General features: G+C 44.3%; 1 protein-coding gene across 11 annotated transcripts in view; it reads right to left on the bottom strand.

Moving 5' to 3' along the window:
• CADPS (calcium dependent secretion activator) overlaps positions 1-12,451 on the bottom strand; it is a 438,873-nt gene that overhangs the window by 212,996 nt on the left and 213,426 nt on the right. For all 11 annotated transcript variants that reach the window (XM_084795416.1, XM_084795414.1, XM_084795422.1 and 8 more), the window contains exon 6: positions 8,237-8,358. In XM_084795416.1, the coding sequence (XP_084651542.1) occupies positions 8,237-8,358 (122 nt within the window). The remainder of the gene's footprint in view (positions 1-8,236; positions 8,359-12,451) is intronic.

The following is a 12,451-nucleotide window of genomic DNA, read 5'->3' as shown; positions in this document are numbered from 1 at the left end:
TATTCACAATATGATGCACAGCAGTAGCAAAATTACAGTTATGAAGTAGCAACAATAATAATTTTAGAGTTGAGATGGCCACAACATGAGAAGCTGTATTAAAGGGTCACAGTGTTAAGAAGGTTGAGGACCCCTAGGATAGAGTTTCTGCCCTGAATCCCAAATATTACAGCTAGGTCATTCCACAACACTCCTTTCTATGCTGTTTCTAATTATTAAATAACACAAATTTACAAAGTGTGTCCTCAGTTTTCCATCCTCTCACTATTAAAGTGTTCATGGAATTGGAGTTCATGGATGTTTTTTTTCACATTTAGAGTGCATTTCAACTTCTGACCACCACATCCAGCTGCTTCTTGGTCACTCAGTCTTAGCTGCAGGTCCTCCTCACTCTGCCTCAGGCTCCCTTCCCCACTGGACGAGAGAACTGCAGAGTAGTGGAGGTGGCAGGGATCTGAAGAACTGCTTCTCAGGGCTTGGGTAAGCTGAGAAGTGTAGTGTGCACTTGATGACAGGGTGGGTAATTGGCCATAGGATCAGAGGCAGACCCTAGGGTCTCCTGCTGAAAGCCTTTCTTAGCATACTATCCTTTTTAGTTTCATCGATTGTTTGTCCAGTTAGCTAACCTTACCCTTCCAGCTGACACACAGACTACTCTCTTCTGTAAACCTCTGGGCCTCTGGCTTGGGATGCAGGACAGTCTCTGAGCATCCTCAATGGTGCTTATCATTTTACTGCTTCTGAGCCCAAAAGTCTTCTGGGATTCTGGCAGATTAAATTTCTAGGTCAATGTTGTTTTTTTGCCATTTGTGATTTGATTAAGTCTAAAACCCCCTAAGCTTTATCTCTGAAAGGACAAACAAGAGCAATGGTGCCTAAGGTCTCACGGCGTATAAATGTCTGCAGGACCGTGTGGCTGTGGGGTGTGGAGGAAGCAGGCAGGAAAGAAGCAGCTCTTGGGAGACTGTCTCTTTTTCCACATGGGGCCTCAAGTCCTCAAAAGCTGCAGTGGCACTTGGACAATTGGTCATTTTATGCCATTTGCTTTGCTGATGCCTCTATATCTCTAAAAGTGAACTGTTATTGAACCCACCTTGGCATACACATGACTTCTAGAAATACTTGCACCTTCCCTCTGGCTGTCAGGCTCCAGAAACAATGGTCCCTAAGAAATTGGAATTTTCTTGGGAATCTCATGATGGGAGAAGGAAAAATATGAAGACTAGTCCCACTGGACAAGGAGTCTGTTTTCTCGAAAGAGAGTTCATATAATTCTGACATGTCAGACCATCTTGCAGAGACTGCAACCTAGAAAATGACCAGGTCTGCTTAGTTACACATAACTCTGGCCTCATGTCAGGAATACAAAAATGGAACATAGGGGTCCCTGGGTTTCTCTGTCTCTCTTCCCAGTGTGACCACATTGACTAAATCTTTTCCCCCCTGCTTTTCACTATTTGATTGCCCTACAGAGGACAGGCAGCTGAGCACACCTTACTAAGGCTGCCAGGGTACAAGCTCTGATCCTAACAACAGTGTTAACAGTATGATTCCTCACTTTTTAATGCCAATGCCTCCAGCAATATGTGCTTACTATGTATTTCTGAACCAACATAGTTGTGATTCTAAGTTTACTCTGACTTTTCATATGTTCTAAGTTTTAAGATAGCAACCCAATCATCAGCACCATGGCCTAAAATCTCCCCGTGCTTTCTCCAGAGCCTTGGAATAAGCGCTTTTTCCTGTGACTGAGGAGGCCCCACATGTCTGTCCCCATTGTGTTCTTTGAGATTTCCTTAGAGATGCTTACTGGCTAATATCTAGTAACATTGTTTTCCTTTCTCCTGACCACTTTCTGTCTCAAAGCCTTGGCACGTGTCCTTTCCTCTTCTTTGAATGCTTTTCCCATGACTCTGACTTTTCTTTCCTCATTTTTTGGGTATTAGTGTAAACATTCTACAGTTCAAAGGGCTTCATCAGGGACCCAGGTAACCCGTCCTCTCAGCGCTCTTCTAAGGCTGCTTGTTTGTTCCTTCTGGGGCACAGATTATAATCTGGTATTGTTTTATACACTGGTCTCATGTTTATCACAGGTGTCCTTGATGAGGACGACAACGTCCCAAAGCTGACATTTGTACTTCAGAGAGTCCAAGGAGGAAAGGCAGATACCTACCCCGCCACACACCCAGCTTCATGTTTCAGTCAAGCCAAGTGGGAAAGACACTCAAGTCATTGCCCGGCTCAGGACACAAACCATTTGATTAAAATCAGAAGGGCAGAGCTATTTAGAGAAAAAACAATGCATGAAGTGACCAGCTTTATAGCAGGTTCTCTCTGAGGGTGACTCAGCAGAAGTTGCCGTCTTTGCATAACCTGCTCATGAGAACCTGACTCTTCGAATTGGGCTATTGGAACACGGAATATACTTCACAGAAAGTCGCTACACTTTCTCTTGTTTTTAAGTACAGCCTCAGCAGACAAGGTGCCATTGAAGAAGGACTAGCGCTATGGCAAGATTCTCAGCCAAAAGGCTTTACCTTCCCAGGTAACGACAGGAAATGGCAGGAAAGAGTCTGATCCGAGGCAAGAATGGAATCTACACTTCATGGCTTGCTGTGCGGTAATGAACTTGCCAAGTGGAACCTTGAGTTTTATTCAGAGGAGTGTGGCTTCAGGTAAGTGAGAGAAACACTGGGTTATTATTCAAATGTTCTTCTGCAGGAAAATTATTCAAATGCTCCAGTATTTAACCTTCTCAAGCCATGCATGCCATTTTAAAGCAGTGACTTTCACTGTGCAAACTTCCCAAGAACAGGTGAGTTTGGACAATACCATCAACTCCGCAAAATGTCATGTTTCTTTCTTGTTTTTTCAAGTTAGAATGATTTGCAAGCCAGTTTCCCGGCCTGCACTTCTGTACCACGGCATTCACTCCTGTCAGCAGGATCACCTCTTATCTTGTGTAGGTGCCATCTGTGTTATAATGCACTCGATGCATTTTCTTTAAGTTAATTCAGCCCTTGAAATATTAACATATTTCTCCAAAAAGGGAAACTCATTTCCCTCTTGGCAAAAAGACAGCATCAGCAGGAGCCATGAAGAAGAGTAATTGCAGGGAGACAGGCAAAGTTAATGCCAACTGCTCCTGTCTGCTGTAGGGGGCTCTGAGTTCAGGCCTGAGGAGCTGCCAAAAGGCTTTCTAGCACCAAATTAAATTACCTCCTTGCTCTGGTCACGGGAGCAGGCAGGTGCGGAAATGGAAAAGAAGAAGCTGCTTCCTATTTGCTTGGATGTCACTGAATGCCATGCTTTGGTGACACCTAAAGATCTCGTTATTTCCCAGAGATAAGGACACTAGAAAAATATCCCCACAGCAGTGATGGCCTATATCTCTATCCCAAAGAAGATGAGCCACTTACACTCAGGTCCCTGAAACCACAGACTGTCCCCTCTCCCTCTCCCTTCCCGAGAGAGCTCTGTATACAGAGGATGTCAGGTCCTTTGGCTTCTACATCCACATTTCCTGCCAGAAACAGAAACAACGTACTGCAAATGGAAGCCATCACTTTTAGTATAGCTCATAGCAGCTTTTGAGCATCTACTATTGGCTCACCTTAGAAACCCAGGAGAGGAGGAAAACAGAGCTGACTGCATGCATGGGGTACTCAAAACTAACCCCCCCCCACCGCCCCGGTGCTGTAGCAACTGATGCACCAACCAAGGACTATGCACCATGAGGGCCTAGACCCCCTGCTCAGATGTAGTAGATAGGCAGCACAGCCTCCTTGTGCGTCCCATAATATGGGGAGTAGGGACTGCTTCTGACATGGACTCTGGTGTCTGCTTGTGGATCACTTCCCTCTGGTGAGTCGGACTAGCAGATCACAGAGGAAGAGGATACAGACAGTCCAGATGAGACTTGATAGGATAAGGTCAGATGAAAGGAGGAGGGCTTTCCTTTCTGAGGTCTAGGGTAAGGAGGGAGAGGATAGGAGGGAGGGAGGGAGGGAGGGACTAGGAGGCAACGAGGGGGTGGTACAAAGATTATATATATATCACAACCAAAACCAAACCTAATCCCCTTTGCAGCAAATGTATGGATAAAAGGAAGAGGGCTCATGGGTCTCAGCTGTGGGTATAAAAGATTGCCTCATCACATCCTTACCTATAAGACTATAAAACATTTTTATTTGTTATGAAGTGCATTTATCCCATGGGCCTTGAATACTTAGCTCATGCAACTGATCCAATATGACCTTGCTGAGATGTAGAAAGGCGCGCTGGTTGCACGGGAGGCGATACAGTTGATAAAAGTAAGTGGGAGAGTGTGGACTCCTGATTTCTATGGCTGAGCGATATGGACCAAGGTTTCCAGGGACTGTTTAGAGGGATCAGCTCAAATAAGTTTGGAGCATGATTTAAATTGAATGAATGCTGCATAGATGTGTTTGGCACTCAGCTTCTCAAAGCTCTAAAATATCTGTGCACAATGAGCAGTTCACCAAGCGATGTAATGCCACTGGCTTCCAAATATACTTAACTGTGCTATTACAATTCCCGCCTCTGCTCTTCTTGTGTATATGATGCAGAGAACACAGTGTTGGGTAAACCGAGTTATGGAACGTGCTCCTGGATTTGAACTATACTTTGGTGAGGGGTACAGGGGGAAGGCAAAATACAAATTCCTTGTAAACGTGTGATAATCAAGATGTGCTGTGCAATTCCCGGCTGATATTTAGTGGCTGCAAAGGTAGAAATGTATGAGTAATAAGATGGGCTTGGGTGGGATTTTGGTTTGGGAACATTGCCAAGGAGACATGGGCAACAGCCGGACGAAACAAAACAAACTCCAAAAGCTGCAGCTCGGGTAGGCCTATCTACGGCAGGGTTACTAGCTAACGGGATACATCTTTCAAGATAGCCAAATTCAAACACTAGAGGTGACACAGGGATCGGCAGCGGGGAAAATTGCAAATAGAAATAAGGGGAAGGAGAAGAGAGGAAATAAAAGTGTCAGAGGAAGGAAATGATGGAGAAGATCTCAAGTAAGTCCAAATGAAAGAGGCAGGAAGAACGCAGAGCTGCACAAACAAGGTCATTTATCTTCCTAGGTAAAGCAGACAGAAGCAGAGGAGACCTGTCAGCCCTGAAATGTGATGACAGAAACGGTAAAGAAAAGCTCTAGGAAAAATGTGCATTTAGAAGCTGGATGAGGGAAGGATGGAAAAAAAGTTGTATCATAGGAAGAAATGTGATTGTTGACAGATCTTAAGAGTCTGGGTATGTCTTCAGCACTGTAGATATGACTAACTCAGCGTCACACCCCTTCCTTTCTCATGGCAGACATTACAAGTTGATCATGACATGCTCTTCCTTTTGTATGTAGATTTATTTTGAGATCCATAACACAACACACTAGGTAACTCCTAGCAATTTGTTAGACTTGAGCTTGATTAAGAAGCCTACATTCTCTGTGTATTAAACATATCAACATATCGTCTTGGAGGGGTTTATAATATTCTCTGATGAAAGGAGACTTAAAAGAGCATCCTTTGGCTACAAAGGCACAATGTTTTGATGTGAGGAGTTTATGTGTATGGATGCCATAGCCTCTACAGCTGTGAGCAGATCATTCTTTCAGGTGCACCACCACACTAACAGAAGCATTTTATACTCAATGTTATCAAGAAACTCGGTTTTAAATATTCACAAGGTCATAGAAATCTATTCATTATTCACCTTGGCATTTGACACTCTTTCCCCCAGTAAAATGATGCTAGTTACGTTTGAGTTAAAATATCCCCTGTGAAACAACAGATGGGAAAAAGCAGAGCTTTCTCCCCGTTTCTGCTTTGCAGCACTACACTGAGCCTCTCCTTTAAAAAGTTTGGCAGAAACAATACAATGTCCCTCACCACTCTGCCCCCCACCACCCACCCTGCCATGTAACACACATTGTGAAAAAGCTTCTAGAAGCAGCACAGCACAGCATGGCAGCATCGATAAAGATCAGGCCACTTGAGGAAACATCAATGGCACTAAAAGGAAACTACCGTCATGTAAGTGCGGAACAAGGATTTAAAAGGAAGAGGGGGCATAGCATGCGACAAGCCACGTCGACCTCCATTTCCTCCTGAATGCTCATTAACACCACCCCCTCCCTGCACCATTTCTGGGCATCTGAGGCTTTGCCTGTTCATACAAAGAACCACTTGCAGGCACACAATGCCCTCAGCCCTTCTTCAGCCAGAGAAACATTGGTGCTTCCTTTGAACTATTTTGTTTGAACAGCCTGGTGAGTCTGACAAACAGCTCCCACTTCGCTAGTAGGGGTGGGGGAGGGGCACCTTCCTATGACTTTCACGCCTTAATGCCAGCCATGAGGATGAAGATGCTCATTCTTTAAGGCATCATGGAGAGTGGAAAAGAGAGGGAGTAGGCAGCGGTGCTGAAGAAAGGGAGCAGGGATCTTTCACCGCTGTGTAAGGCTTGGGAGGCCTGTCCACCCAAACAGATACATCTTCCCTGCTGTCAGCCATTGTCCCAGCACCCTAAGTAACTGACTCACTTCAGGCCCTTCTCCAGCAACAGGAAGATGCTTTCTGCAGTCTTTCCATTACCACCTGTTCTCTCATCCAGCTTACAAAACTCTTTGCTCCTCTAACTCCACCCCACTTGGGTCTTTTCCATGTTCCTCTTTGCTAATCACAGAATCGTTCATGAGTGTTTCACCACCCTTCTCTCCCATGGGTGCTTTATAATATTAGAGCAGAAATCTCATGTATCCCAAGAAAGGCCTATCCAGAAGCCGGATCATGTCCCCTTGGCATCTCCTCTCAAGCCACCTTCCCCTCTATTTATAACCTAATTAACCATGGGATATTGGTTCTGGGCCTTTTCTACCCTTCATAGGTAGCCACTGATGCTCCAGCCTTTATATCAAATCACAGAGTACTTTGATATAACTTATGTGGTCTTTTTATAGGCTCAGGACCACGATAGGTCACAGGTACCTAGGATGAGGCTTTCTGGAAACAGTTGCACTGTCATGTTTAGAGAGTAATTACAACTCTATACACATTCTACGACTATACAGTGTTCCCTTGTTTGATTTTAGTTTTTGGTTTTTAAGAAAATAATTCATTTATTTTTATGTTAAGTACATTGCTGTTTTGACTGCAGGTATGTCTATGTGAGGGTGCCAGATCCCCTGGAACAGGAGTTACAGACAGTTGTGAGCTGCCACGTGGGTGCTGGGAATTGAACCCAGATAACCTGGAAGAGCAGCCAGTGCTTTTAACCACTGATCCATCTCTCCAGCCCATAGCTTTTGTTTTTTTTTAAAGACAGAGATCCTCTATGTAATTCTGACTTTCCCGAAACTTGTGGTGCTTGCTATGTAGACTAGACTGGCCTTGAACTCACAGAGATCTGCCTGCCTCTGCCCCTGACTATTGAGATTAAAGGCCATGTCTGGTTAATATCCTTCCTCCCTTTTTGTCAAAAAATTCAATCCACAGTTGGTTGAATCTAAAGATGCAGAAAGCACAGACAAGGTAGGCAGACTGTTTTATAAGTACGCATTTGTGACTGATTCTCTGGTGTCCCCGAAACTGACCTCTGTAAGGCTATAGCAGTAACTGTCTTCCCTTCCACTGCACAATAGCACTTTGTGTACACACACACACACACACACACACACACACACACACACACACACACAGTGCTCTTCCACTGTGAAATAGCACTTTGCACATACACACAGTGATATGTGATAAAGCCTTCAGAAATGGGACTGTTGCTTCAACTCTCCCCTTCTGGTTTTGAAAGAACTGGGATCCTTGTCACAGCTGCCAAATAAAAATGGTGTCAAGGCTAAGGGTATACTTTAGTTCATATGTAGAAAACCTTCCTCGTATGTATGAAGTCCTTAGTTCAACCTCCCAGCACTCCATAAATGAGGCATGGTGGCATGTTCCTGCGACCCCAGCACTTGGGCAGTGAAAGCAGGGGGATCATTAGCTCAAGGTCATCCTTGGCTACAGAGTGAGTTTGAGGCTAGCCTGGGCTACATGAAATTCTGCTTTAAAAAAAAATGGAGTCGATATCATCTTGTTTGATAAGAAGGTATGGGTCTCTTAGGTTCTTCTGGGAAAACAGACCTCTCTTGTGGGGTTGGCACAAATAAAGTCAAGAGCAACCCCTCTGAGTTAAGCCGGAGAGAAACTGTACTCACGTTGGTTTAGAAGCCTCTGCTTGATCAGTCTGCAGCTTCTCTCCGCCCTCCACCTCCATAGTGCAATATACAATGCGGTTTGGAGCCAAGGATTTGAGGCCTTGCACTTCCATGATCACCACCTGAAACAGAAGCACATGAGATGGACTGAACAGCAGTGCCAGAGGCGGCAGCATCACCCACTGGAGGGGAAAGCAGAGGAGCTGCAGGGGCAGCCAGTGGGGAAGGTGCTGGCGTTACCACCAGTGGGGAAGGTGCTGGCGTTACCAGTTAGGCAAGGACCTTCTAGGGAAGTAATATTTAACACTGTAGCACATGGCCTTTTGGATGAAACCAAGCTGCTCATTCCCTCATGTTGAGGTGGTGGGAACGGAGTGTAGGACGGTGCACATGCTAAGTAAACATTATACCCGAGGTACATGCCTGATCTGCCCTCCTCCCCCTCCCTCCTTTCTCTCTCATGCTTCTTTTCCTTTTTTATCTCCCTGTCTCTTTCCTTCTCTCTATGTCTCTTTCTCTCTTCCCCCCTATTTCCTCCCTCCCCCCTTTCCCCTCCTCTGTTTTTCTTTCTTTCCTTTCCTTTTCTCTTTCTTGACAGGTCACACTTAATTGCCTAGGCTGATCTTATACTTGCTATGTAGCCTAGCCCTTGAACTTGGAATTCTGCTGCCTCTGCTACTAAGAACCTAGGATTACAGGTTTGGCTCAGCAATGATCCCACGAGGTTCAGGAAGATTTGCTAATTCAGATGCTTACCGGGTCAGACAGGTTAGGTGAAGTGAGCTACTCTTTTCATGTTAAGCAAATAGGAACAAAAGGCTTTTTCCCACTTTCTTTAAAAATATTCTATGTTTAGGTCAGCACTTGGTAGAAACCCAGCTTGTGGGTTAGCTTTTCCCTTGATAGTAAGGTAAGTGATACTGTAGTAAGATATGGAGCTGGTGTTGTCCAACTTTAGGGCCATAGATGAGGCAGGAATCAATGGAGAGTAAGCGAGCTAGAGTGCCCAGGCTCTAGCTACAGGCAAAGTTGCAACTCAACAGTCCCCATTTGGTGACCAGATCCTCTGCATTGTCCTGCTAGAAAATGGATCTCTCCATCAAAATTATGAACAGAATTTTGATTTAGAAGTGCTGACAGTCCGAATGGAGAGGAATAAAATGTGCCAACTCTATGTATATTACTTTCATAGTTATTTATGATCTTTGTGTGCCAAACCCAACTATGTCTGCAATTTTGTCGCTAGTCTAGCCTAAAGTCACGTACAGCTTCTAGGATTGCTTATCCCCATTCCAAACTCTACTCAGTCACCTGCCATCTGATAGTAATGTGGTGGCGTGCTCTGCTACAGGAGCAAAGTGAAGAGGAAAGGTCACAGATTCAACAGTCAGAGCAAAATGACATATGTTAGTGACCTACAGTGAGTAAATAGCATATGGGAAAATCACTCTTTCTATAAGAGAAGTAATGACATTATAATAGACAGAGAAGTGGGTATAGGAAAAACACACATGCTTCTAGGGGCATTGATTCAAGGACACACATTTGAAACATGTAGGTCAGTTTTGCATGTGATAGCCTGCAGATTCTCAAGCAGAATGAATCAGGATCACTGAGCTTGTTAAAACAGAGGTAACAGGTTCCCTCTCTTGGGCACATAGGATTCCTCCTCTCAGTTACAGGGGCCACACTCCGAGAGCCCTGTACAGCTTCTGGGATGTTGGGAAGGAAATGATCTCACACGTTAGTCCCTTCCACTTTTGTTTTTGTTTTTTTGTTTTTTGTTTTTTTTTCAGATCTGCAGAGGCTTATTCCTGCCCCCCCCCCCGCCTGCCCTCTGTCTTTCTTGAGAATGTGAGCTGTGCTATGCATGTGCAAACATGCATGTGAAGTCAGAGGACAACCTCAGATGTCAGGCCTTGCCTTCTGCCTTGTTTGGACTGGGCTCTTTGTTCCCTGCTGTGTGCTCAGGTTAGCTGGCCTGCCAGCTCTGAGGCTTCCCTCATCACTGTAGGAGTGATGTACACAGATGCTCAGGACAGCTTCAGGCTTTAGGTGGATTCTGCAGATCTGAACTCTGGTCCCCATGCTTATATGGCAAAGCACTTTTCCAACTGACTTAATCTGTGAAGTGGGGTATGACACATACCTGAGAGGCTAGAAAGGCATGCACATAATGGAAAGTTTTCATACTGGGGGAAAACATACACATAGGAGAAAGGGGATACCCCTTAGAAAGAGAAGAGCTTAGAATCCAAAAGGTTGGATTCTTAGCCTTCTTTAGCTGGCCATTTGCGCGTGTCAGGCTTTGTTTGCACATCTGCAAACACCTCGAAGGCTCACACAGTAGCCTTCTGCAGACGCCAGTTGCCTTTTGTTTCAGCAGCACTCCCTTGCCCACATTTACAAGGCAGCATCCGGGGCCTCTTTTCCTCTTACTGAAAACTGAGCTTGCTCTCAATCTCTTGCAGCCGTCCAATTTCTCTAATTATTTAAAATACATCTTTCACCAATCTGCAAGCCCAAATGGTGGCCTGCCCTGATGCTATGAGAGTCCTATGCCCACATCCTCTTGCCCCTACTTACTATAACCCCTAAATACAGCCATAGATAGATGTGCAAAGGCTTCGGCTGGCGGCTTTACTGTGGTGTGCATTTAGTTTTCCAATTAAAAAATATGTGGGGACCCAAGGGCATTGCAATCTGTGCTTGTATTTACAAGCCAAAGCCATTGAATCCTGTATGCATACAGAGAGTATGGCTGAGGCTTATACCTATATTTCAGGTAATCAGCTATTTAATATTGAGAACTAATAACGAATTAGAAAATTACGTATTTAAAAGCTTCATGAAAGTCAATAAAGTACGTTTTTCCCCTCCCATCTGTTGGAAGACAAGAGAGAGTAGGGAATAAATTGCCACCTTTAATTGGCAATAATCAAATTCAAAGACACCTAAGCAACAGCATTCAGTCCCTCAGGTGGCAGTTCTTAAGAAAATTCAAAAACAAGGTTTCTGTGAGATCACACTGATGATGTTTCTCACATGAAGAGTTCTCTATTGAATTAAGACCCACCTCTTCTGACAGCAGAGTGAGTGTTGTGGAAACCCTGCAGTGTGAAGACGGGGCTCACTATCTTAGCTGAGTGGAGAAAACAACTTACCCATAGTTAATACACTGCATCCTAATGATTGTCTAGAAGATTTTGTTTTCCTTTCCATACTCTAAGTATACCAAAATATGATCTGCTCTCTCTCTCTTTCTTTCTTTCTTTTTTTTTTTTGAAACAGGATTTCCTCTGTGTAGCCTTGGCCATCCTGGACTCACTTTGTAGACCAGGCTGGCCTCAAACTCATAGCGATCCGCCTGCCTCTGCCTCCCGAGTGCTGGGATTAAAAGCGTGCGCCACCACGCCCGGCTATTCTCTCTTTGTTTTTTAAGACAAGGTTTCTCCGTGTAGCCTAGGCTGTCCTGGACTTGGTTTGTAGACCAGGTTGGACTCGAACTCATATCAATACACCTGCCTCTGCTTTCCTGAGTACTGGTATTACAGCCGTACACAATCACTCCAGGCTGATCTGTTCTCTTATTTCCCTAATCGAGGATCTGTAGACAGTTCTTATGGGATTTTCTCTCTCTCTCTCTCTCTCTCTCTCTGTCTGTCTCTCTCTCTCTCTCTCATATAAGAAATTACTTAAAATATTTTTACCATGAAACAATAATAAATGTTTTCAGGAATAAAGTGGCTTAGTTTGACTTAAACATTCTAAAAATGCATCAAAATATCACATAGTACTTAATAAATGTGTATAATTTTTATGTGTCATATGCATGTGTGTGTGTGTGTTTCTTGTATGTGTGCATCTATGTTTACACCAATTTTGAGTGCTATTGGCCTTTGATAAGTTTTAAGTGTTCTTTTTGTTCTTTAACTTTTGAGTGTGTAAGAAATACTTAAATCCAAGTTAAATGGACTTGTTCATCAAGACAGGCCTGTAATTCCGGGAGGTCGGGAGGCTGCGGCAGTATGGTGCCAAGCTCAAAGTCCACCAGGGATACAGAGTGAATTCAAAGCCAGCCTGGGTAACATAGGGAGGCCTTCAGAATAAAAGGCAGAGACTAGAAATATAATAGCCCAGTGATTGAAGGCTTGTCTAGAACACACAAAGTCTGTGTGCAATCCCCAGCACCACAAAGCAAAGCAAACACCCTCT

This window comes from Acomys minous (assembly GCF_964271855.1).
Source record: "Acomys minous genome assembly, chromosome: 9".
NCBI classification, from domain to species: domain Eukaryota; kingdom Metazoa; phylum Chordata; class Mammalia; order Rodentia; family Muridae; genus Acomys; species Acomys minous.
The sequence above is the reverse complement of the archived record's forward strand: the minus strand, read 5'-3'. Positions and strand labels throughout refer to the sequence as shown.